The sequence below is a fragment of the Leucoraja erinacea genome, chromosome 27 (assembly GCF_028641065.1).
Source record: "Leucoraja erinacea ecotype New England chromosome 27, Leri_hhj_1, whole genome shotgun sequence".
NCBI classification, from domain to species: Eukaryota; Metazoa; Chordata; class Chondrichthyes; order Rajiformes; family Rajidae; genus Leucoraja; species Leucoraja erinaceus.
Genome location: NC_073403.1, coordinates 13,652,483 through 13,680,417, shown reverse-complemented (window position 1 = coordinate 13,680,417; position 27,935 = coordinate 13,652,483). Strand labels below are relative to the sequence as shown.

Sequence of the window (27,935 nt, the reverse complement as noted above, 5' to 3'; positions counted from 1 at the left end):
GAGTTTTGATCACCTGTTTAATGTGTTAAGCTAATGCAAAGATACAATAATCTTGTCCTTGTCTGATGTCCAAGAGTGCAATTCGTGAGAAGAAGCCATGAAGTAGTAAAGAAGGCAAAGAAGAACAATGAAAATGCTCAGGTGCAGAAACCCAGCAGACATTGCCACTCTAGTGCAGCAACATAGGAGATTTAGAACTACAGCCCAAACCACTGAGCCCAGTAACCAGTCCAGCAACTGAGAATTGCTTTCAGTCACTGGGTTGGAGCCTCATTCTCCACAGGATTCATATTGCTCAATCATATTGCATGGAACAGATCACAGCCACCACATAGCTTTCACACTAATCCGTGCAGTTCAGTGTTGCCAAGAGTCTTTAATGACCATTCAAATTCAATGAAACTTGTTTGAGGTTCTTCATTAAATAAAAACTCTGAATATGCAGGGTGTACCAGTGTGATAAATCTATCATCTGCAATTTTGGTCTGCTGTAAACTAGAGGGTTAAACTGGGATCCACAACAGCACTTGAATCCCATTGTTTGCTATGTGGCACAAATGCCCAAACCATCAGCTTAAACTCCATGCCTGACCTCAGCACCATATAGAACATATAAAGACTTTCATGCAGAATTGAGGACAAGAGTAGATGAAGAGAAAAGAAGAGTAAACTACTCAAGATTGTCCAAGAACAGCATACGGAACAGGTTGTAAAAACTGCAGAACCAACTTTTGAGTGCCCTGAGTTTTTTTTTTCAATAAAATCAAACATTTCAATTTGATGTGGTCTGCTGTCTCCAGAAAGCAGCCCACCTTTCCCAGCCCCTGGTTATTTGGTGGTTCTACATTGCTTTCACTTTGATCTGTTTCATCTTCATCTGCCGCTTCTCTTGTTTCTTCTGCTCTCGACGGAGAGCGGCCTCCTGTGAGGAATAGGAAACAATTAAACCATGCAAGGGGCACAAGGGAGAAATGAAACCCTGCAACAAATTGGGCATATGTCACGGAGAGTTGGGGTTTCCTTCTACAATGGAGATTTCAGCTCAATACCTAGACGGACACGTACTGGGGGAGTAGTACATCACTGAAGTAGTCTTTCAGATGAATTGAAGCCCTGTTTCTCCTCCTCAATCTGTTACCACAATTTGGTGAGACTTCCCTCAGTTCCTCTTCCACTTCCCACCAAAGTTATTCTCTCAACCTTAACTTATCTGAGCATCATTACATTATCATTTGTGGGATCACAATATGTGCAAACCAACTGTGCATATGTGCAAACAGTTCTGAAATGACAATAGCGATTAACGAAGGCTGCAGGGTGGGTAAACTAATGACCACAACACCATGATATAGGAAACCAGTGAAGTGGGGGACCAAACAAGAATGTAGTGGTAGCAGGGAAGGAGGGAAGTTAAGGGATATAGAGGGGACTCTGTTGAAGGATTTCAATACAATGAACGTGGAGAATATCCTCTCATGGGAGATTTTGGAATTTGCTTTTATTGTTCAAAAATAGTTGTCCATTTAACGCATAGTTCAGCTGTATTCTATCAAAGGTTGCATCTTTACAGCTTCCTCAAACGGCAGGGGTAGCAGTTTCTTTGAATGTTTTTATTAAGGCAGAGGGAGATAAGATTCTCACAGGGAATTGGCGGAATTGCAGAGGAAGGATTGCAATGAGTCAGATATTATCCTATTGAATGGCTGCGCAGGCTTGAGGATCTGAATGTGCTGCTCCTGCTTCTACTTTGTAAGCACTGACACGAGGAACTGTGTAATGCTACCTCCACAGAATCGATGGGCAAGGTCAACATAAGATGTCCTTTACGTCCTACCAAGTAACTCTCCTTGCTGCTGACATTCCTTGGTTGGTTTAAATGATACCACTGGTTAGTTCCTGATCACATAATTGCCAACGCAGGATTATTCCGTACCTCAAGCCTGCGTTGTTTTTCTGGGTCCTCCTCATTCATAATTCTTTCTTTTTCAGCCCGTTTTTTTTCCTCCCTGCGAATCTGAGCAGCTTCCTGACGCTGTGTATGCGTCATCTTCAGAAAGTTCTCCTCCACACGAGCACGATTTTTATCAGCTTTCAGCTTACCCTGTTTTGGGAGTAGTGGAGAAGAATGCATGATTCAGACACGTCCACCTTCTTCGTCACATATATTACACTGATGGGAGCCTGGGATAATTCTCACCTGGTCCCGTGGGTTTATCTACTTTTAACACCACCAAGACATCGAATACCTCTTCTATATTTATACATTTGTATTTCACTTTCCTTTTCACTGTAACTGCCAATTGTTTCTTTTGTGAATACCGATGAAAAGTATTAATTTTGAATCTCAACTACACTTTCCAGCTGCACACACAGATTGTGCATTATCCCTAAAGGTCCCCACTCTTTTCCTGGTTATTCTTTTTTGTCCTTAATATACATAAAACACATTTGGATTTAGCGTAATCCAGTCGGCCAGTGATGTAGCATGACCACTCTTTGCCTTAGGCCTCAACTTGCCTGTGCTGACCAAGATGCCCCACCTACAGTAGTCCCACTTGCCTACGTTTTGCCCATATCCCTGTAAAAGTTTCCTATCCATGCACCTGTCCAAATGTCTTCTAAGTGTTAATTAAGTTTTTGAGTTCATTTATCTTACTAGTTGGTCCCATTGCATTAAAATAGGTACAACAGATGGCCATTGAGTGTTTTTGATCTGTAGATAACTCAGACATAAGCAAAGATGATGCACTGTACTCTTACCTCTCTGTTGAGACGATACTTCTTTGCTTTGTCAATGCTGTAAATAACCATATTCATTAATGGTAGCAAGGACTCCATGTCCTTTGGATAAGTGTTGCCGATTCCAGGCACTGCGGGGAAACAGATACACAATCCAAGCTCAATCACAATAAATTATGTTACATATACAAAAATAAGACGAGAAAACTGGTCAAATTTAATCTCAGGACAGGGCCAACGGATTTTTTCCACATTCTTCTAAATCACTGGCTGAAGTGTAATTTTTGCCAGCAGTTCATAAAGTGAAGATGCTTTCTTTATTTTTCTGAATATTAAAGCTTTTGTTAAATCACCATTTAAACTAAACGTAGTATTTTTAAATCCAATCAGTCCATTTGAAAATGTTATTTTAAATCTAGAAACAGTTAAAAATGCCTTTGTGTGAACTCTTAACACCCATCAAGGGAGTGCAGCAACAGGACTGCTGGGTCAGCTACACAAAGGAAAGTCCCTCATGGACTACTCTGCTTCACAGGAAGGCTGTGCAGAGAGGTCCAGAGGTCGATGGGACATTTGACCAGTTAAAGGCTATAGCAACTGTGGGGATCACATCTGGGCTGTTTAAGGGTTTTACATGCAAATCTTGGGCCAGCTCCTGTGCTGTCTCTGTACCAGCTCTCAATGAAATGACACTGGCTGCTTCTCAAGGGCCTGACATCTCAGTTCTTTATACTACTGTCTGTATTTACAGGATGGCCATCTTCAGAGTCTGTAACACCCTAAAATTCAGCTGATCCAAGTCAGTCACAGGCAACATATCTGTGTTGACAGTGGCATGGAAGCACACTACTCACCGAGCATGCATAACATCTCCCGATCCAGGGGAGCATGGAGGCTCGCTCCCAGCTATGTGAATCAATGGCAATAAAAATTACCCCACTTACCATTAAATGTAAACAGTAGTGTCTTTTTAGTGTCAGGCAGCTTGAGGGGTTGACCCTCTCTGAATAAAAAAAGAAAAGAGAAATTCAACCAATTTTGACTTCAGGCAGTCAACAAATTAAGCATTGCAATTATTATGCACTGACAAAGAATTAAAAAATGACTATTAAAACAAATGTTTTAACTTGGCCCACTTGAAATCCACCACCTCCTCATTACGCCTTCCATCCCAAAACCTGGAAGAAACCAGCTGGTTCAAGGAACATTTTCAGAGGCCACCACTGGAAGTGCTCCAGCATGGGTTTAATATTCCACTTTTGTTAGAGGTTAGTCAGAGGAAGTTTATTCCATCTTATTGTTCGCAAAGGAGTGTATGTTTCCTTGCAGATTTCAGACAAACAGCATACTCATGTACTTCATATCTCCAGATAAAGATCATTGGCTGCCCTCTCCCCTCCCTGATGGACATCTACACCTCCCGCTGCCTTAGCAGGGCAAAGAAGATCATCAAAGACAGCTCCCATTCTGCGTTTGGACTGTTCGACCTGCTGCCCTCTGGAAGGCGCTATAGGTGCATCAAATCCAGGACAAATAGACTCAGGAATAGTTGCTTTCCGAGAATTATAACTACTATAAATTCAAATTCACACATGCACTGACTACACCGCCCAACACGGACTTCCATCTGTATATATGTATATATGTATGTAGCGCCGCAGAAATTGTGCACCTATTCCAACCCCCATCTCCCTTCTGTTTTTTGTTTTTTCTGTTTCTTGTTTTTTGTGCTAAATTGTATGTACGCACTGAGTACGAGCAGCTTTCAGTTTCACTGTACATGTATAGTGACAATAAATGGCATATCTATCTATCTATATCTATCTATATCTATTACAGCCAAGCCCAATGCTGCACTTGTCTGACACACACACACTCACCTAGAGTCATTCGGAACCTAGGTATTTTTTCCACCATGTTTGTACCACTAATCAGTCTATTTCAGAGATAGAGGATGTATCAGAGACCTCTGTAACTATGTGATGAGCATGAACTGTGCACTGTGGCCTCGGGGTGGGAAATTGCAACCGTCTCTTGGTCCACCCTGTTTCGACGAATGCAATCAACCCGATGTGCACAAACATTTAGATGTAGTGTTTTGGTATCTACAACTTTAGGCTGTACACGTCATACGCATGAAGAGGATGACCCGTACCCATAGCAACAAATTATGCTGGGATGCCATCATCGACATCATGTAGGGACTAATACATTGTTAAACCAAGAAGTTACTGACACCAATAATTCTACGAGGAAGAGGCAAGAGGCAAAATATTCATAGGCCAAAAATGCTCATAAAGAGATGCAGAGATCATGGTGGGCAGCTTTGCAAATGTGTGTTCTGACAGTTTGCCAGATATTTCCAGACCCACAGGCTGGAAAAACTATTAATCCTGGGCTCCAAATGAATCTCACTTCCATGGCCCCAATATAAAAAATGTAGACACAAGAAACTGCAGATGCTGGAATCAGGAGCGAAAAATACATTGGTAGAAGAACTCAAGTGTGCATGAGTGCAGGAAAATGGACAAATGGCACTTCTGGTTGGGAGTCTTCATCGGGACTGAAGAGTAGAGGGGAGACAGGCAAGATTGCCAATATTAAGAGAGGAGTGGGGCAAATGGTAGCACATGACAGACGGATCAAGTGAGGAGAGATTGATCGGCAGATCCTCCCATTGGGTACCCTATACTCTCACCCACTGCTCCCATCAGCCTGTCATCCCTCTCTTATTTGGTTCTACTTGTCCTTTATCAGTTTCCACCACATGAAGCCAGTTGTCTCTACCTATCACATCCCAGCCTCTGTCACTATCTTCGCCGTTCCCTCCCCATCTGAAAACAGTTGTCATTCATTCCCCTTGCACCTGGATCAAGCTATCGCTTGCCAGCTCTCACCCTCGCCCCTTCATACTTTGTATATATCCCCTCTTCAAAAACTCCTCTAAAGTTTAGACTCCTTTAATCTGAATGAAGGGTGCCAACCCAAAAAGTCAACCATCATTCCTCTCTGTAGATGCTGCCTGCCCCACTGAGTTCAATCAGTTTACTTTTTGCTATAATATCCACAATCTTTTTCCACTCCAGGCCAAAAATAAACTACAAATTCTAACCCAGAAAAGTGTTTCAATGAAAATTCTTAAAAAAACAATCTTTACTGAAGCAGGATTCCCAATGGCAATAATTCATCATTACAAAACGTTAAAACACAATTTGTCATGCAGATCTTATTGACACTTACTCTTGCATAATTTTCACCCCAGAAAACTGGTCCGAGAAATGAACAGACTCTATCTTATCGGCGTGATTTGAAAGGAAGTGCACCATCTAGGTTTAGAAAGAAAAGGCGTGTCATAGAATTACACAGCATGGGGCATCAAAAAAGGTTACCACATTGAATCTTTAAGGGACCTACTATCTCCGTAGTTAATTTTTTTCTTTTAACATACTTAGAGAATGTTTTGAGTTTTCTTTAAAGTATATACCATGGCTCATTTTTGCCCTAGTTTCCATCTTAAATGTACTCCGACATCAGCTATTTTCCTTAAGGCACTTGATGGACCCCAACTGCCTATAATTAACATTTGCCCCCTTTTTTTTGACCAGGCCCTCAATATCCTTCATCAGCCAAGATCCCCCAATCTTACCAGCCTTGCCTTTCACTCTAACAAGAGGATGCTGGCTCTGAACTTTTCCTATCTCACTTTGCAAAGCCTTTTCAATTTTTAAAGATTAGCTTCACTGACGGTAGAGATCCCAGGAGAAAGGAGAGATGGAATATCTAATTGACATTTCTGGCTAAAGGTGGTCACAAAGGTTTTATCCTTATCTCAGGTCATTGTGCAGAGCATCAATGGAAAATTCAATAATTTCACACACACTTGAACATAGATGTGTACATGCATAGCTGAGCTCTGGGAGCAAATCTCAAACTAAGACTGAGTTTGATAAGAAATGTTGTTAGTTTTTACACAAGTTCAACTCATTGCCCATTTCAGTATACTCACCCTATTGTCCAAAATACCTTCTGTGACCTCACCCATTTCAGACAGGATAGAGAGCGAATCAGGAAGCCCAAACTTAATCCCTGACTTGGGCTTATCACTGCAGAACTCGCTCTGAAAAAAAAGCAGATGGTATTCTAACTGTGACCATATGTGCAAGAAATAGTGCTCCAGTTAAAAGATTGGAAGGTCAGCAGTAAGTTATTAGAGTTACTGAGGTATCCAGCATGGGAACAGACCCTTTGTTCCACCTTGTCTGTGCTAACCAAGCATGGTCTCGTCCCATATGCCTGCTTTTGGCCCACAGCTCTGTAAACATTTCCTATCTATATATCTGTCCAAATGTCTTTCAATCCACTAAAAACACTGGAGATTGCACATAATCAGGAATATGCTCACACCACCTGCCCTTATTTAAGTATTAGTATCAAAGGCCAGACAGTCCATATTTTTATTTCCAGCAATGGTTATAGTGTGACAGAAAACTCTGCAACAGGTTCCACCTGTCAAACATGTATCTTTGCATGTATTAACCTGCTAAAGATCTGCATTTAGTGGCAGAGACTATTGAAGGGCAGCTAGCTCAAGGATTTCCATTCTCTAATTCAAAGGAAAACATTCAGGTATACAGGAATCTACTCAATTCCTGTTATGCTACAATGTTAAGAAGTGCTGATCAAGGCTCCCACATCTGCTTTACCATTCAATAATATACATTTTATAGTATTTATAAAACGTCAGAAAAGAAAAGAAAAAATATCTTAATACCATGCTTGCACTCTCCCTATTTCCCTTGATATATTTTGTACATAGAAATGCATCTACCCTTTCTTAAACATATTCAATGACTCTAATCTCTCTAGAAAAGTAGATAGATTCACCACTTTGTGAGTGCTGTAATTTCTCCTCAGTCTTCAATGACTTATCCCGCTTTCTGAAGCCGGCCCTGGAGATTGTAGCAAGATGAAACATCCTCCTTGCATCCAGCCAGTTGAGCTGCACCAGAATGTTGTACATTTCAATCAGATCTTCTCACATTCGTTTAAACTGCAGTGAATATAAGTCTGATCGATCCAATCTCCCCTCATACAAAAGCCCTGTGAGTGCAGTTTGGTTCCCTATGCTTAGTATGTCATCTGAGATATGAAGACCAAAACAGCGTGCAATATTCCAACCAAGGTACTTCGACATGAAAGTTAACCATTTCTCTTCTCACAGATGCAGCCTGATCTGCTGAGTATTTCCATTGTTTTCCGTTTTTATTTCAGATTTCCAGCATCTACAATTTTTTGATGTACCCAATATTCCAGGTTTGTGCCACAAAGGCCCTGCATAATTGTTTAAAGGTATCCTCTTAGCTCCTGTATTAAAAAACCTCCTGCAATTAAAGACAACTATTAATTTGCCTACTTATGTTTCCCTTTGGTGACTGGATCAGATTCATTGCTCAAATTCAGACCATCAATGATTCACTTAACACAATTTATCAGTCTTTGAGCCACATCTGCAGAACTTATTGTATTGATAATAAATCTATTTATCAGAAGATTAAAAGCTATCAATCGAATGTCAGTAATAGTGTACTACGTTGTGCATAGAACACCAATTGTTGTTGCAATAGTAAGAATCTGATCGCCTGGGAATGGACCATAGTAAACAAATTGCTCATTAGTGGCAGCAGCCACAGACACTGCTCATTATTCTTTGTACAAATACATACCAAATCCTGCATTTCCTTCTGCATTCGGACCATGGCCTTCCGTGACCCAATGGCAAATACATAGGTGTCCATATCTTCTTCATTCATGGTTACTTTGATTTGCTACAGAAGGAATCACAACAAACTCTAATTTCTACTTTTGAAAGACTAAAATGAGCACAATAAACTGAGGCGAAAAAGATGGGAGAAGTTCAGAATGTGGGGTTGGAAAATTAATGTATCACATCAGACAGTTCAGGAAGAAACACTTTTCACAAATGACTGCCTGGATGTAATGGAAGATATTTCTTTGATGCTGAATAATAATTCGGGATGGAGCACTTGCTCGAGAGTTTTAAAAGGCAGAAACTTGGACAAGGACAAAAATAGATAATATAATGAGATTAACAAAACGCAAAATACTGAATGTTCCACAGAAATCTAAAATAATCTGTATAGACATTCCAAAAAGAGTCTTTATATCTGGAAAGTCAACTAATGGATTTCTGTTCTTCCAAAAATGGTATCTAACTTGCATAACGGTGTGCATTTGCAGAAGGCCTGAGATAATCTGGAAATTATAGTATGTTGGAATAAATTTAAGCGACAGGCCCGATTATTACATCATGAATGATGATAAAGTGAGTAATATACTGCTCATTCTAACAGCTTTTAAGGAGGTAGTGAGCTGTCATTTTTAACATCTGCAGTAATTCTGATGAAAATAAACGGTGTAATTGAATGGTATTAAAGTGGAAGTCACTGAAGAGTCAAAATAAGTACAGTCACAATGATGCCAGACCAGGTGAAGGCAGTAGGTTTCCTCTTCTGAGTAATATTGGTGAACCAGGTGGGGTGAACCAGGTGGGGTTTTAAAAGAATCTAGTAGATATTATGTTTGCCGTTGGTAAGACGAGTTGTTGTTTTGCCAAATTCCAGGTTATTTATTGAATTTAAATTTCACAGCGGCAGTGGTAAGATTTGAATTTGGGCCCCTAGATTATTAGTTTAACCCTGACTCATTACTGGTCATGTAATGTAATCTCTTCTTTCCCACCAGACATGTGTCATACAATTAATCTTTCGTGATTATGATAGGGATAGAAAGAAGCAACATTACAGTGGTGCAAAATAAAGAAACCATGTAACCAAACAATAGACAATAGGTGCAGGAGTAGGCCATTCGGCCCCTCGAGCCAGCACCGACATTCAATTGGATCATGGAAACAAATAATTCAATGCTGATGTGGGTCATATTTATACAATTTGTTTTAAGGTTATCATCGAATACTTTCAGACGGTATCTTGCAGATCACAACTCTGGAATGAACCAGCGGAAATAGAAACTGTAACAACTTTTATGAGGTACCTTGATAGATACTTCAATGAGCAGGGCATAGAGTGAAATGGAATTAATGCAGGAAAGTGGGATTAATATAGACAGGCATGGTGGTTGGCACAGATATTGTGGGCCAAAGGGAATGTTTCTATGTAGACACAAGAGACTGCAAATGCGTGAATCATGAGAAAATGCTAAGTGTTGGAGAAATCCTGTTGGTTTGGGAGCAACTGTGGAGGGAATGGACAGATGACATTTTAATCGGGACCCTGCTTCCGACAGTTAACGGGAGTAAGATGGAAGAGGTGGGCACGGGGCAAAGCTTTACAAGTGATAAGTAGTTACAGGAGAAGGAGAATTGATTGGCAGATGGGCAGAGTAAGCTAGAGAAGAAATCGAGTCAGAAGGGTGTCAGTTAAGGAAAGGAGGAGGAATGATAGAATTGAGGTATTTGAGGCCTGTGTAACACCATGGAATAACATATTCCACACCACTACGGGTGCATTCACCAAACAGTTTAAGCAATCAGCCTTCAGGTAAAACTCTCCATATTTACTGCATTGAAATTATTGGAAGATTTTGAATTCTTCAGATGTCCAGTTTTACTTACTCTAATGAAAATAACTCCAGTCTGCCAAATTATCTGCTCCTTTCTCCTCGGTATAACTCTTAACTCTTTTGCTTCTCTAAGACCGTGGCATATTTTCTAGTGAATGCTATATTACCCAGAATCTAACACTGTGTTGTTCAGCTAATGATTTATAATTTAACATAACTGTCCTACAATGGTACTGCGTGCCTCTTAATAAAAAATAAGGATCCTAAGCACATCTCCCACCCGCCCCAAAGGCTTTTCAATGTATCCTCTTAAATTTAAAGATCAGTGTGAAACTTAAATACCCTCAAGATTTTGATTTTGGAATAGTTGGGGAATAGGTTGAAATAGCGGAGTATTATCAGTGGATGATGCAGCCTAATGGGCCTTGGAAATCATTGTTCTCTGGGAGATCTGGAGAAAGATTTTGTGAATGAAGAGTTGGCATTGATTCAAAAGCTACTGTAATGGAATTCCTTTCTAACAATTTTTCCCTAAGCAACTGACAACAGTAACTTATCTGTTTTGAGACCCTAGAAAACTTTGCTTTGATCTATATCATAGAGAAACCATAAATATGTTATTAAAGATTAATATTATGCTTACCACTTGGTCACTGGCAGGTCTCATCATTCTTGCAAGTACATTCAGGAGATCCTGCCGTTTCAAGAACTAAAAACAAAATCCAAACGGCAAAAGATTACATAAAGGTATTTTCATTAGGAAAAAAACACATCTTCCCCACATTTGTTCCTTGCACAATTTGAAAATGGGGATTAGTACTACTTTAACAATGAGATGCAATTGCTTTCAAGGCAAACATCACAAACATCCTTACAACTGGAATCCTTAGGAAGTGGCCTGTGTAATCTGATTCCCAATTTATTCAACTTTTTGCAGCACACATTTTCACTTTATCAATTAGCCTTCAGACATTAGTTGATTGAAATGGAGCACTCATGATTTTACCTGAAACCTAAGGGTTTCTTTTTTCAAATGTTGACAAAATACTGGCTCCAATGTACCCTGTTCTTATTACAAACTGCAGCATTTGCAGTTCTTTGCTCCATTACAAACTGATATTTCATACAGAATTGGCAGTTCACAATCTCTCAATCCTACTCTGATTGTAGTCTGGCAGAGCTACATGCTGACAAGCAGTGGACCGATTAGCATTCCATCCTTTCACTAAAGCTGACTTCTTTTAACAGCTGTCTGAATTCAGCCCCAAGGGATAAAATGAAAACCTTCCTCCCATGTCAGGGATATCATCTTAGGTCAGCAGTGAGAAATTACTGCCTTTAGAGTGGCAGCATTCTTAGGAATAAGATATTAAGCTGGCTCAGTTCTGTTCTAACTTCAAAACATGCTACAGGTTTAACAGAATACCAAGGAACTGCCTCATGTCTTTTTCAAACACTTGCACTGAAATAGCATTCGTCCCATTATTTTTTTAACATGCTTCCCACATGATTTCCTGTACTTTAAGGCCATATACTGGTACGCAGCTACTTGAGATTTATCCAAGAGGCCCAGTAAATTAAAAGTAGGCAAACACAAATACATTTTTTTGGTTGTCCCAACTCAACAGGGCAGTGTAGGCATTACTGCCATTGCCAGACTCCAACTTCTTATTGAACTCCAATGCATGAATATCTAATCCAACTACCAGAAAGTCACAACTATGATTTATTTGAAATAAAGGAGTATGGGGTCAAAGGAGTGCGATAATGTGGTGCATAATTAGTTTCTCTCATGCTGTACTTGTCTTATACATTTTAATGGAAGAATACAAGGCAATTACTCCATTTAACCTTTGCCAAGTGTGCCAGGGGGTATTTGGTGACACATTGTAAAGGGCACAACTCTCCCTCCGCCAGCTTTCTTCACCACTTACCCGTTTGTACATGACACAAATTTAAAGCTGGGCAGAACCCATAACATATGCAATGGTTTATTCACAGATTTTCTAACTCTCCCCTATTGAGGCTAAATTTAAGAAGTGTCCTCACCTTCAGCTGAATTAGCATTCCCTCACAACATACCCTCCCCGAGCACCACAGATTGTAGATGTGCTCATTTTCCTGGTTCAGCTTCCCTGTGCTGGTGGGTTCCTTATTAACCCCATCATCCCCTGCAAATAAAGAACTTACATCAGCTGCTGCATCTTACGGTGCAAAACAGAAAATAAACTATTATACACTGCAACTCAAAATAAATTCCAGCGCAATTCCCAACACTGAAAAGTAAAGATAGTTTAGTAGTTAAAGGGACACAAAGTGCTGGAGTAACTCAGCAGGTCAGGCAGCATCTCTGGAGAACATGTGGGTCGAGATATTTCTTCAGAGGGTCAATATGGCTTCCAGTTTCATACACAATTGCTGTAATAGACTAAGAATAACACCTATGTAACTACCATAGATGCAGGTAGAGAACACTCTCGGTTACAGACCCCAGACACCGTCTTTGAATAAACCACATTCCAAAATAATCAATGAATCGGGGACTCACCAACTAGAGAAAAGTTACCCTCCAGCAGTTCCTTGTGAGAGTTGAACCAAGCAGCAGCCAGTCTATTGTTTTTGTTTTTGCCTATGATGTAGTTCATGATGTAAGCCAAAAGGCCTGTCACCATCAGAATCTCCAGGTAGTAGCTCTCCCAGCTGTTCTGTAGATGATGAGGAACCTGGAAATCAAGCAGTTATAAACATGATTTAATTCAACAAAATTAAAAGAATCCAGCATTGTAATTACAGTATCCTTATGGCAGCATGCCCCTAACTTGATTTGCATCATCACTTCAAGTAACTACATTCTCTGTGCACTACACAAGCATGCATTGAAAGAATCCATGAAATTCCAAACTTTCCTTGGCTCTAAGAACTTGAGACAGGGTTCCTTCTCCAGTCTTTAGGTTTATTCTAAACTAAGCTTGCATGAACAGATTGCTACTTTCTGAACAACCTAACCGTTAATTTTTAAAGACGGCTTTCTCCAATACCGTATTCCAAGGGATTCCACCCTGTATTCACATCTCTCCTCATCATGGAAGCCTAGCTCTCGGGCTCAGTATTGTCATTTCTGCGGTTTGCACATTAGGAGTGTGGGTCTTGGCCTGCTGTCCTTGGACAATGCTGTTTAGAATCATACAGCTTTGAAATAAGCCCTTTAGCCCAACTGATTCATGCAGAACAAGATGCCCCATAGCACTAAATTCCTCTGCGAGCTCAGTGTGGACAGCACATCGGCGCAGCGGTAGAGTTGCTGCCTTACGACGGCAGAGACCTGGGTTCAATCCTGACTACGGATTATGTCTGTACACAATTTATATGTTCTCTGTGAACGCGTGGGTTTTCTCTGGGTGCTCCTGTTTCCTCCCACACTCCTAAGACATACAAGTTTGTAGGTTATTTGGCTTCTGTAAATTGTCCCTAGTGTGTAGGATAGTGCTAGTGTACAGGGTGATCGCTGACTGGCACGGACATCGTGGGCCAAAGGGCCCTTTTACAGGCTGTATCTCTAAAGTCTAAAGCCTAGCTGCATATATCCTGCTGCTACCACCAGCACTGGACTACAAGTTCTGCCACAGGCTCTCAGCACCTTATACTCCGCTCAGTGAAGAAAAAGGGAAAGGTGCATGGTGGGGACAGTAGGAGAATTCTTGGCTATTCTTCCGCCATCATGCATGCTGTCCTAGTACACATGAGCTGACATCTTGGGAATCCAGCCTGAGCACCTCAGCTCCTGAAATTCGATTCCGGACTGAAATGCATTTTTGCCTCTTGAGCTACCCTGGAGTAATGCCCAAATGCTGTAAGCAGTAGATGATAAAATGTAGTGTAATTAATACTGCGTGCTTACATTAACGATTTTAATTGGATCTTTGCTTCTGCTGGAAGGTCTGTCTGCTTCCTCATAACCTTCAAATTCTTCATCATCGAACGGCTCTCCTTCTGCATCTCCTTCCTGTCGTGTAAACACAAGGGCAAAAATATGTATCACACAAATTACAACAAATCAAACCCAGCAAATAGTGAAACTGGTTTAAAGTGACATTTTATTAGCCTCAATTTTAATAACAGATCATGGGTGATCTAGCTGCACCTTAGTTTATTGGTAGTTCTCTCCAGAGGTAGGCATTGATTTAAAGTCCCATAGACAATTCAACACATAATCCAAACTGACAGTCAGTACAGTACTGAGGGACACTGACCTTTGGAGAATCAAGACCCCTCCTGTTCTCTCAAGAAGATGCAAAAGATTGGATGGCACAAATTCAAAGCACACAGGCAGGTGATCTAGAATCAATATTTATCCCTCAGCAAGCAACTTGTTTCACACAAATTGGATACCGCAATTTCCGCACATCAAAAAGACAACTGACTGCAACACTTCTGGACGTCTGTCGTGAAAGGTGCTATGTAAAAGCAAAGACTTCTTAGACTGTGATTCAAGATTTGGCATAACACAATGTCTCCTCATAGATCTTATAACTCGTGTGAAACAACGAGGCTGTTTAATCACAACTGTTTTGAACTCTACACAAAGCTTCCACATGCTATTTAATAAAAGCCTATAAGTTTGCAAAGAAGGTATAATGAAAATGACCATTGATTTACTTGGTATCTGCAAAGTTCATCCGCCACTAAGGCACCTTCAAACTGACTGTATGTAATTCTATCAATATATTCTCCTAACCTTTGCCATCATAGCAATCTAGTTTATTCTTAAATGCATCTGTGCCATTTGTTCAACCAATTGACACGGAATTTATATTCTCATCATTCTCTGTAGCAAAAGTACCTGAGTTCCTTTGTTGATTTTTTGGTTTACATTTACAGTACGTTTTGTACTCAGGTTTTGCATTTTTTCTCAAGTATAAACATCTCTGCAATCCATCCTATTAATAAACCCTTTCAGCGTTTTATACATCTCAGGCAGACCACCTCTCAGATTTCACCTTTTTAGAGATTAGACATGCACTATATTCAGGGGATAGTGAAGTGTAATGGGAATTATCAATTTCCCTATTTCAAAATGTAGGTACCAATAGGACAACTATTTCTGTCACTGCTTCTGACAAGATCAGAAATTAAACATGGCATTTTTCTTGATCTAGTTCCGCATCAATCAATCCAAAGCCACTGCAGGCCATTTCCCGAAGTTGCGGTGACGTTAGATCACAAGCTGATTGCATGCGCCATTAGCAAATTATTTATTCCCCCCCCGCCCCCCACCACTCCCAACGGTTCACAAGGGACAAAATAAGGCTGCCTTTGCTTCAGATGCAAAGTTAGCAAGTCAAGGTTTCCTCTACACCGTTTCATCCTGTGCCCTCATTTCAGCCATCTGACAGGGTTGGGCGATTGAAACCTTTGCGTGGTCCACCCTGTTTCGACTAATGCAATCAACCCGACGTGCACAAACAAATAGATCAAATAAAACAAGTTGACCTACAACTATAGGCTGTGCACGCCATACGCAAGAAGCAGCAGCCATCTGACAGGGTAGATACTAAGCACAGCTTTCTGAACACAATACTGACCAATAAGTTACACTACCGATCAGAGGTGCTTCAGACACTTGCAGCAACTTTCGTGATTTCATCTTCAAAGGGCTGTCGCTCCTGATCATTTAACAACTGAAATAAGCAGTTTTTTCCCCATTGAAGCAAAGGTGGAATTAAAAAAATCATGTTCAGATCAGTTATGATCCAACTGAATGGAGGAACATGTTTGAAGGGGACTCAAATTCCTTTCCTCAGATTTGATAAAAGATTTCTGCATGAAATGCTGGGGCTGGGGTGTTGGGGCAGCACGGTGGCATAGTGGTAGAGCTACTGCCTTCCAGCGTAAGAGACCTGGGTTTGGTCCTGACTACGGGTGCTTGTCTGTACGGAATTTGAACAACCTCCCCGCGACCTGTGTGGTTTATCTCCAAGATCTTCTGTTTCCTCCCATACACCAATGACGTACAGGTTTGTACGTTAATTGGCTTGGTGTTAATGTAAAATTGTCCCTAGTGTGTGCGTAGCGTGGGGATCGTTGGTCGGTGCGGACTCGGTGGGTCGAAGGGCCAGTTTCTGCGCAGTAACTCTAAACTAAACTATTGGAATGAATGAATAATTTATGATTAGCTTGAAAGAGAAAACACACACAGGTGTATGGATTCGTGCAATAATGAGGTAGAAAGGTCAAGACAGGGCTCTCACTTAACTTTTTTCCCCCCTGTTGCCAGCTTGGCAACATCGGCAGCTTTTTAGGTTGACAAATGACAGTTTAGGTGGTCATTTAAGACGGCTTGCATGACCCGTGCGATAATGTGCACGGACGAAGTGCGTAGTTACCAGTCGGAATTATGCTCAATGAAGCATTCACATTTTATTTCTGCTTCAAATAGTCACAAACTAAACATATTCACCAATCAAGACATGATATATACCACAATGGCATGCAGCAAAATTATAGTACAGTATCTCAACTCTTTTTACATGTTGCAATGAATGCAATTTATATTATTTCTTTCCACTTCCAAACAAAAATGTTGGATTATTCAGCGTATGATCAACCTGTGTCAATAAATCCTGGACCATTGTGACATATATGCTTAACCATGCGCACTACAGATTGATGCAAGCATGTTTTCTGTGAAGGACCGAAAATTATCATGACAAGGCCACAGCATGGGTCGTTATTGCTATTGGTACAGAAACACTCTTGCTTCCCACATAATTTATCCACAACAAAATATGCAGGTTGCAAGGAAATTTCTAAACGCATTTTAAGATAATAGCTGTTAAAACGACTATACCCATCTGACAGGTTAAACATTACACTAACTGATAATAGGTGGCCAAAGGACATAAATGCAGCAAATGTTCTTTTGGCAATATGTTTAAAGGTGTCAAGACGCCACATTACCGGACATTCAGATTAGATGTATGTGTTGTGAACAGCAATGAAGATACCCAGTTTGTACGCACCAGATTTAAAAAAAATTATTGATAAATGCTGTTTCCATCATTCCCACTTCAGAATTAATGTTAAAATTTCAACTGAATTATCTCCTGACCAAATTCGTGATGTATATGACCGACTGTAGAAGTAAAACCTGGATAAATCCATAGTTGCGAATGTTGCTCATTAAATAACTACAGTACTGTTACTCCATAATATATGGATGGGGGGGGGGGGGGGGGGGGGGGTCAGTACGGGATGGATGGGGGGGGGGGGGGGTCAGCACAGGATGAATGGGGGGTTCAGTACAGGATGGATGGAGGATCAGTACAGGATGGATGGGGGGGGGGGGATCAGTGCAGGATAGAGGGGATCAGTGCAGGATGGGGGGGGGGGGATCAGTGCAGGATAGATGGGGGGGGGGGGGGGGGGGGATCAGTGCAGGATAGATGGGGGAGATCAGTGCAGGATGGATGGGGATGATCAGTACAGGATGAATGGTGGGATCAGTAAAAGATGAATGGGGTGATCACTACAGGATGGATGGGTGGAGCCGCTGCCGCCGCACTGCGGGGCCCATCATTCGCTCCGACCCTCCGTCACCCCGCATTAGCCATTGCCGCTGCCGACCCGAAACGTCACTTATTCCTTTTCTCCAGAGATGCTGCCTGACCCGCTGAGTTACACCAGTTTTTTGTGTCTATCTTCGGTATAAACCAGTATCTGTGGTGCCAAGCAGGGGAAAATGACATGGCTTTTAGGCTGCCCAGCGGGACTTTAGGTGGCCATTGGCAACCTGGCAACTGTTAATTTCGAGCCTTGCAAGAGTTCAAACAGGACAACATTGTATTAAAATGATATTGGTCAGCAATCGGTGGAAAAATTGTCCAAGTGAAAACTCAATACGAAAATGCAGAGAATAACACCAATCAAAACCAATCGGAGTTTAAATATTAAAATAGAGATCAGGCAATTAACGAAAAAAGGCTATAACCTGGCCAGACAATTAAATACCTCAGAGAGACTGGAAGGAATGGAATTTGTGTGATAGTGAAGTAACACCCTAGCATTGGAACCTGAAATAGAAGGTCCACTCAGACCCTCTTTTGTATTGAGCTGAGCAGCAGTAAGGAAATGGTCATGTTACTTGGACTATTTTAGGTGGAGGATGGATTCATTTAAAATAGGGTTTGGATGCTGAAGAGGTTCACAATTACAAGGTGAAACGTGACAGATCGTTTAAGTATCAGCAATAGGATATTTGTTTAAAATAATCAAAAGTAAAAGGTTAGATGGAATTTTAGTGAGCATGTATAATTCTCTGTCACAAGCCATCACTGAAAGTGTTCACAAAAAGGAAACAGATAACTGCTAGAACATTAAGATTATAGGGACAGTTGGGATTAGATCAAGGAGCTTGTTATGTGGATAAAACTATAGTGGGTGTCTTTATAGGCATAAAATCCAGATGCTGGGCTGCATTCTACAGTACTGCTCCCAACCCTCCTCCAATAACAGAAGTCTCCACTGCTGGAGACACAGCTATTAATTGGTTGCTGTGTGGTAGCACACTTACTCCTACTGTGTCTGGGTCCTCAAAATCCTCCTGATCCTCCAGCTCCACAGTTGCCTCTTCCTCGTCATCTTGTACAGTAGTGACTTTCTGCAGGACCTCCTCGGCGGCATCTTCGTTTGCGTCTTCGAACTCTGCAAAGTCATTGTCGTCGTACTCTACAATGTCATCCGTGTCATCAAAGTCATCGAACTTGCCAACAACAAGGCCACAGCCCTGCACGAGGAGGAGAAACAGAAGGTAGAGCCGCATGGTGCTTCAGCCTGAAATAGATGGTTAGAACAGACAGAATGTGTATAAAAGCACTGACTCCTCTGATCTGCTTCATCTTCGTCGGGAAAAGGAAGTTACTCAGACCATTAAATCTATTTTATCATTCAATTAGACTTTGACAGATCTATAATGTAAATCCATTTACAGGCCTTACTTAGTTCAGTAACCCTTAACACCCCTGCTTAACAAAATCACACCAACCACATTTTCAAAATGTTCTTGTCCAAACATCACTTTAGGAAAGCAAATTCTAAGTTTCCACTGTTCCATAAGTGAAAGGCATCGTGACATCCCTCATTAACAGGCTGTCTCTAATGTTCAGGTGCTATCCCTTAATATCTCTGTCATTTACTTATTACCAATTACTTTACCAACAATTAACGGTGCCATTCACTTCCTTTGTATATTTTATACATGCACTGGAGAAAGTGCAGAGAGATTCTCCACTGCTGGAGACAGTATATTGACTGGACTAGTGGATATAGGTTTGAGAAGAACTGAAAGGCTGGGCTAGATTTTCTTCGAATGAAGGTGGTTGAAGAATGACCCGATTGAAATGTCTAAAATTATAAGAGACATTAATAGGAGAGATAGTCAGGATCACTTACCCACACTAGAGGTATCAAAAACAAGAGGGCACCAGTTCAAGGGCAGAGGAAGCAGCTTTAAAGGTGATTTGAGATAGTGGTTGGTATCTGGAACACACTGCCAGAAAAGGTGATGGAATGAGATACAATCACATGTTTAAAACAATTAAACAGGATTATGTAGATGCGCAAAAGAGGTGACACGGAAGAGGTGGGCTGAAAGGCTGGTTTCTGTGCTGTTCAACTGTGTATTCTTGTTGATGTCCTTAGTTTGTTTTTGTTTTTTATTCTTGCTGGTTAACTTACAAGCAGAGAATTATGAGTAAGAGTAAGCCATTTGAAGCCCTCAAACCTGTTCCTTTAGTTAATTAGATCATGGCTGATAGGATCCAACAACTACTCCATATTCCTGGTTACCTCTTTGCTCAACAAATATCTTTTTACCTCTGCCTTAAAACATTCAAAAACTCTGCCTCTACTGCCTTCCAACCTAAAGGCCGCTGGAAAGACCCTGTAAAGCATGACTGTCCCCGCATAGCTTGCCTTCTTGGCGAAGGCATACACTGATGAAATTCTACTTCACTTTCAGTAAGTCAGCAGACTTTGATCATCTGATGAAAAGTTTATTTGATAATCAAGACATCAAAATCAACACCCCCTTAAACAAGAGCAATGTCGTACTGACTTCTGGAATCCCTGGACTATGACTGCTTAAAGTGGAGAAGTAGTATCTGATTGGCATTGAGAACCATATGTCCATACATCAGTAGTACACAGGAGCACAACATAAATGGCAGAAGACAGATTGTGGCCCTTTCTGGGTTCCACACTGGCCTCATCAGCCACCTCAGAACCAGATCTTCAATATCCATGGGACATTACAAGGAGCATGAGTAACTGAATGTCTCCCCCACCCTGGGAAGCAAGAAGTAACTTCGAGGAATACCGCTAAATTCTTTTAATCTCTTTTAAAAATGTATTTATATTCTACTATTAGCTGTACATATGTGCATTGGTGTCGTGTTGTATTTCTTTTAACGGAGGAGAAGCAAATGGAATTTCATTGCTCAGTTTTGTGCAATGACAATAAACATACTCTATTCTATTCTATTCCACCCCCACCACCACTCCAATTGCCAGAAAACAAAGACGATGAAAGTACAGGGCATATTCGAAAACTCCGTGGGACACAATATTTAACCTAATGTACAATATAATCAGCATGCCATTTTGAATGTGCATGTGTAACAAAATGCTACAAGCAATGATTCAATAACAAGGATGAGCGATACAAATAGATTGATAAGACACGAAAGAGGGTCAATGAGAACATCCACACTTCCTTGGCAATTTCAGCTTTATCTTGGCTTCTCAGTTAACACCAGTCTACAATTGGAAGACAGATTAGTCCACAAGACCTCAAGTTTTGTTGTGGAAGACCGACTAAACTACTTGTTCCCTTATATCAGGGCCCATCAGCATCTCTTTCTTCCTACGTAACAGAACACGGGAAAACAAAAGCTCTTGACTCAGCTCCAATACTAGCACGTCTCATTTTCTTTCACTATAATATCAGCTAAAGGAGTTTTCATAACTTCGTTAAAAATGCACCACTTAAATGCATAACACAAAATTTAGATGTCAGTTATCGAACTTAACACATGACAGAATCCTGTAGAACAGACAAGTACTGTTAGGTGATGCAGCAGGTTATGTTTGGATAAATTTGGGTTCAATAAGAGTATCATCCAAGCACTTTAAAAAGTCACGGACTTAATTTGGATTCTCCTCACAGCATTCAACAGGGCACTAAAATAAACTTTGCTACATGCTGAATTACAAATCAGCTGGCCTGAATGTGGAAACAAACATCATACTCACAAATAATTTATTTAAATCACAGCTGGTCTCTTATTTATTTTCTCTCACTCTCCTCTCCTCCACCCCCCCCCCACCCCCCACACCTGTAAATCCAAATCCTTTGATATCTATCCCAAAATATTTTGACCAGTCTTGAAAATGCTCCACAGCTGAGTACCCAAAGTCACCCTGAATAGAATAATCCAAAGAATGCCAACACTGCAAATTCTCTCATCAGGATTATGAGATTTCAAGATAAGACAAGTATTAATTAGATGGAGAGGGAGGAGAGGCAAGTGGATTTGCAGGACTGATAAAAGATATGGAGAGTGGGAAAAGACAATGTGGGATTAAAAGAGCTGGGAAACTGGATTGGACATGGTTTCTCATGCTGAGAAAACATGACACAAATGATTTTGCACTGCAAAATCTTTTATTCACCATTGTTTATAAATTAGTACCACAAGGTAAGGTTTATGAATCATACCTATATTAGTGGATAAAATTGGCAAACAGCACCTCTTCCCAAAATAATAGATCCATCAAATATTTGAGGACACCAGGCAATGTGGCACCTGACCTCGCCTTTAATCTTCCAAAATTTATCAGATTCAGAAACGGTTCTGTTGCATTTAAATGCATAGATCTGCAGGAAATTACAGATCAGATAGCTAAACATACGGTGCTCTCCATAATGTTTGGGACAAAGACCCATCATTTACTTATTAACCTCTGTACTCCACAATTTGAGATTTGTAATAGAAAAAAAAATCACGTGGTTATAAGTGCACATTGTCAGATTTTATTAAAGCGGTTTTTCACACATTTTGGTTTCACAATGTAGAAATTGTAAAGCTGTGTTTATACATAGTCCAATCATTTCAGGGCACCATAATTTTTGAGACACATGGCTTCACAGGCGTTTGTAATTGATCAGGTGTGTTTAAATGCCTGCTTAATGAAGGTATAAGAGAACTCTCAGCACCTAGTCTTTCCTCCAGTCTTTCTATCGCCTTTGGAAACTTTTATTGCTGTTTATCAACATGAGGACCAAAGTTGTGCCAACAAAAGTCAAATAAGCCATTATGAGACTGAGAAACAAGAATAAAAGTGTTAGAGACATCAGCCAAACCTTAGGCTTACCAAAATCAACTGTTTGGAACATCATTAAGAAGAAAGAGAGCATTGGTGAGCTTACTAATCGCAAAGGGACTGGCAGGCCAAGGAAGACCTCCACAGCTGATGAGAGAAGAATTATTTCTATAATAAAGAAAAACCCCTAAACACCTGTCCGACAGATCAGAAACACTCTTCAGGAGTCGGGTGTGGATTTGTCAATGACCACTGACCGTCAATGAACAGAAATACAGAGGTTACACTGCAAGATGCAAACCACTGGTTAGCCGCAAAATAGGATGGCCGGGTTACAGTTTGCGAAGAAGTACTTAAAAGAGCAGCCACAGTTCTGGAAAAAGGTCTTGTGGACAGATAAGATGACGATTAACTTATATCAGAGTGATGGCAAGAGCAAAGTGTGGAGGAGAGAAGGAACTGCCCAAGATCCAAAACATACCACCTCATCTGTGAAACACGGTGCTGGGGGTGTTATGGCCTGGGCATGTCTGGCTGCTGAAGGTACTGGCTCACTTATCTTCATTGATGATACAACTGCTGATGGTAGTAGCATAATGAATTCTGAAGTGTATAGACACATCCTATCTGCTCAAGTTCAAACAAATGCTTCAAAATTCATTGGCTGGCAGTTCATTCTACAGCAAGACAATGATCCCAAACATTCTGCTAAAGCAACAAAGGAGTTTTTCAAAGCTAAAAAATGATCAATTCTTGAGTGGCCAAGTCAATCACCTGATCTGAACCCAAATGAGCATGCCTTTTATATGCTGAAGAGAAAACTGAAGGGGGCTAGCTCGCCCCCCAAAAATGCATGCTAAAGATGGCTGCAATACAGGCCTGGCAGAGCATCACCAGAGAAGACACCCAGCAACTGGTGATGTCCATGAATCGCAGACTTCAAGCAGTCATTGCATGCAAAGGATATGCAACAAAATACTAAATATGACTACTTTCATTTACATGACATTGCTGTGTCCAGAACATTATGGCGCCCTGAAATGGGGGGACTACGTATAAACACTGCTGTAATTTGTACATGGTGAAAGCAAAATGTATAAAAATGGCCTTTATTAAAATCTGACAACGTGCCACGTGATTTTATTTCTATTACAAACCCCAAATTGTGGAGCGCAGAGGCAAATAAATAAATGATGGGTCTTTGTCCCAAACATTATGGAGGGCACTGTAAATCACTGGGAAAATGTTATAACAACTCAAGGTAAGCCAAGCCAATGTGTTTTTTGAAAGGGAAATCAAATTTGATCAACCTATTGGAGTCCTTTGAAAAAAGAATATGCACTGTGGATGAAGAGGAACAAGCACTAAACCTAGGTTTACAGAGACATTAGATAAAGTGTTACATCAAAATCATCTTTTGCAAAAAAATAAATCTCATGCTGTGGCTGGTGGAGTTGAATAGCTAACAGGAAAGGGTAGACCATCTTTTTCTGGTTGTCGAGATGCAACACTGTGTGCCAGAGAGATCAGTTTGGGGCTTCAATCTTTTACAATTGATATACCAAACTTGAATGAAGGTATCAGTGGTATGCTTGTTAAGTTTGTAGATAAAGGTGGACTTCAAAGGTGGGTGAGCAAAAGAACTGGTGAACAGGAAAATGTGAAGCTGCCCATTTACCAGGAAAATTAAGATTATCTGAGCAATTGGAGATGCAGAGCTGAGATGCAAATAGAACTGTGCGCCTTATTTCTTGGTCTGTTAAAGGTAGATGTTGCAGGTACAGTGGGTAATTAGGAAAGCTAATCACAAATACAAAGTGACGATGTTATGCTTCAATTACATATAGCAGTGGTGAGACCACTTCTGGAGTCCTTATACTGCGTGCCCCCAATAATGTAAGGATAGAAATGCATTGGAAACAGTTCAGTGAAAATAGTCCAAGCTGTAATGGTATCAGAAAGCTTAGACTGAAAAGCCTGGTAGACCCTAGATTTTGAAAGAGTAAGAGGCAACAAGCTCCTGAGGGATTGCGACAGGATCGATGTAAAGAGGGCATTTTTATCTCCTGTGATAATCTAGGTGGATATTGCTATTTTAAATGTTGGAATTACCCATTTAAGATAGTGAAAGTTAAATTTCTTCAAATGGGTCCTATATCCTTCGAACTGTCTTCAAGGAAAATGGAACTAGAGCCTATGAATATTTTTAAGGCAGAAGTGGATAGATGCAAGATGTAAGAGAATAAATGGTTACTGTAGCAAGACAAAAACAGAGCTGAGCACAATCAGTTGTAATCAGAATAAATTGCAGAGTATCCCTGCAGTAAAGCCTCTTCAATGTCCCTATAGTATCTGCTCAACCACCACCTCTGGCAGTATGTTCCAGGCACCAAACACCCGGGTGTAAAAACCCCTGCTCTGCACGAGTTTGCCCGTCACCTTGAAGCTATCTCTTTGACATTTTCACCCCGGAAGAACGGTTCTGTCTGTCTTCTCTATCAGATCTTGCCATAACTTTATATACGTTTATCAGGGCTCCCCTTAATCTCCACTACTCCAAAGAAAACAATCCAAGTTTGTCCAGCCTCTTCTTGTAGCCAATGCCCCCCAATTCCAGGCAGCATTCTGAGAAAGCTCCTCTGCACCCTCCCCAAAGTGTCCATTTCCTTTCTGTAATGGGGCGACAACTATATGCAATACTCCTGATGCAGTTTAACCACTCATAGAGCTGCATAGTGACTTCCTGAATTATACTCAATGCTCTGACCAATGAAGGCAAACGTACTAAGCGCCTTCTTTCCCACTCGTACTTGTACTTGTGTTGCCACATTCAGGGAGCTGTGAACCCAGACCTATGATCCCTCTGTACCTCAATGCTGTTACGGTTCTTGCCTTATATTCAACCTTTGCAATGTCTCACACTTATACAGATTACAATCCATATAATTTCCTAGCCTATTTCGGTAGCTGATCTTTAACTCGCGCTATACTGTCAGTCTTCCTAACTGTCTTCGACCCGTCCTCGCGGCCTACCAGCGGGCATGAAGCGGCGTTTCCTCTCGCGGACCGCCAGAACCTCGGCTTCGGCGGCGGCACAGCGCTGGAGCGCTATCGCGGAGCGTGCGATGCCTTGCCTGGGTCGCCGCGCTGGAGCTCCGGTGAGCTGAGACCGCCGGGAACAACATCACGGAGCTGCGGGACTGTGGAGCGGCCAGCTGCGCTGAACTTTACACCAGGAGCCTGGGATCTCGCGACGTGTGGAGCTCCATCCGGCTTCGGAAGCCGCGGCCTCCAGTACGGAGGCGGCCATTCCAGGGTTCCAGTACGGAGGCGGCCATTCCAGGGTTCCCATGCCGCTGTGAGGACTCTCCCGACGCCGGAGCACCACCACCCGGCGAGAACGGCCAGGAACATCGGGCCTCCGTAGAGGCAACTGTGGAGGCCTCAATAGGCCTGACTATGGGTGAACTGGGGTTGGGGACTGGACTTTGTGCCTTCCCTCATGGTGGGAGCCATTGTGGGGGGATGTTCTTTGTGTTTAAGACTCTCATTGGTGTTATGTCTGTATTCTTTTGTGTGCTGCAAAAAGCATTTCACTTCATTACACCTCGGTGTATGTGAATGTGACTAATAAAAACCTTTGAATACTTTGAATTTGTCCTCGACTCCTGCAATCTTGATGCTGTCTGCAAACATACTAACCAACCAATCTAAATTTATGTTCACATCATTTATATATAATTACAAACAGAAATCCCAGCACAGATTCCGGCAAAACTCCACTGGCCACAGATCTCCAGACAGAATAATGCCCTTCCACCACAATGCCATCTTCTACGAGTAAGCCAGTTCTGAATCCACATGACCAAGTCGCTGTAAATCCCATGCATCCTAATCTTCTGGATAGGCCGATCATGGACAACTTTACCAAATATATTACTAGCATTCAAGTAGACATCATCTACATATGTTTTCTCACAATATGTTATTCAGAATTCTGATGTACAATTGATATTACATCACGTTATTGGTAACAGAGGTTTCCTGATTGTATCACATTTTGTATGTTTGTTTCTGAACTTCCCTGTCAAAGCTCTAGCTCTAATTTTTACTCAGTAAAAATTCACCAAAATTCATCAAATTGAAAGCGTTTCAATCTGCCCCTTCAGTTCAAACTATTATGCACGGACTACAATCTTCCTTTTGTGTGAATTCACCTTTGAATTACAACCAACATCTTGATAAATCTGTAGTCCCCATGCCCAGTACCCGTGGCACCAAAAACTGCTCACACCTCAAGGTGGTATTGCAAGGCCGTATCTTAGGTAGATACCACTTGCCTAAGGGTGGACGAGTGCCGATTTAAAAAAAATGTAAAACATTGAAAGAATGTGGTCCCTTCAACTGTATGATCATTTTTTTCGCATGGTGAACCGGAAACACATTAAGCAATCAAAAATCGCTCGCCATGTTCAGCAGTGATGGAAGTCACTAATTCATTCAATTCTATACAAGGAAATTAAGAGGTCAAAATTGGAAAGCTGAACGCTAAGCATGATAGAAACCATGACGCTCTGCCTTACATGCAAGTTTGAGTGGGTTCGTGCAAAATTGAGAGATTCGCAAAACACGCTGCATGAGAGGGTAATATTACACCACGTTTGCCCAAACTGGGAAAAGCAACTGGCCTGTTGTGTGTTGAATAGGACATGAACGGCAAGATTTCAATGAAAGTCACGTCTACAGTGCACTTGTGAGGGGGCCGAAGACCAGAATGAAGGAACTATGGGGAAGGAGAGCGCGGGAGCGGGAAGGAAACCCGCTGCCTCGACCGGGGGGAGGCGGAGAGAGAGTGGGGTGGCGGCACAGTTAGACCGCGGGGAGAGAGCTCCCCTCATGGGAGGGATCGCCCCTTGGCCCGCTCCACAAGGGGGGTGACTGGCTCCGCCGGGCTGGAGTGAGACGTGCAGGGCTCTGTGACAGGGCGGGCAGGAGTGTGTGAGCGGGGCCCGCTCTGGGCCGGGCGGCCGGGCGGGCAGGAGGGCGAGTGAGGGCCGTGTGACCGGGAAGGAGGGAGGGTGAGCGGGGCCTGAACTACTCTACTCTAGGCTGGGCTGGGCCGCACCGTGCGCTGAGGCGGCCGCTTACCTGACGCGCGATCCGCGAAGCTCCGTCTCCAGGCCCCGCCTCCCAACACTATACGCGCGGTTTTGTCACAT

At 41.7% G+C, this 27,935-nt stretch overlaps 1 protein-coding gene across 2 annotated transcripts; it reads right to left on the bottom strand.

The window, feature by feature from the left end:
• Positions 1-27,935, bottom strand: ccdc47 (coiled-coil domain containing 47). Of its 2 annotated transcripts, XM_055657092.1 has the most exons (14): positions 27,865-27,935; positions 19,786-19,882; positions 18,908-19,167; positions 14,237-14,341; positions 12,887-13,061; positions 12,388-12,509; positions 10,982-11,047; positions 8,463-8,564; positions 6,746-6,856; positions 5,980-6,065; positions 3,684-3,742; positions 2,761-2,870; positions 1,934-2,101; positions 1-922 (listed from the first exon to the last, which is right to left on the bottom strand). In XM_055657092.1, exons 3-14 carry the CDS (start codon positions 19,154-19,156, stop codon positions 842-844), a joined length of 1,434 nt encoding a protein of 477 aa, XP_055513067.1. In that variant the 5' UTR covers positions 19,157-19,167; positions 19,786-19,882; positions 27,865-27,935; the 3' UTR covers positions 1-841. The 2 variants fall into 2 exon arrangements, with proteins under 2 accessions (XP_055513067.1, XP_055513068.1); XM_055657093.1 differs by lacking the exon at positions 19,786-19,882 and having other exon boundaries at positions 27,865-27,931.

Bases quoted from the DNA above. Each gene is read 5' to 3' on its own strand.
- ccdc47 (XM_055657092.1), bottom strand. From the start codon at position 19,156: ATGCGGCTCTACCTTCTGTTTCTCCTCCTCGTGCAGGGCTGTGGCCTT. The intron at 12,510-12,886 runs GTGAGTCCCCGA...CTTTATTTGCAG, and splicing joins GGGTAACTTTTCTCTAGTTG to GGGATGATGGGGTTAATAAG. The intron at 8,565-10,981 runs GTAAGCATAATA...TTCCTTCTGTAG, and splicing joins GACCTGCCAGTGACCAAGTG to CAAATCAAAGTAACCATGAA.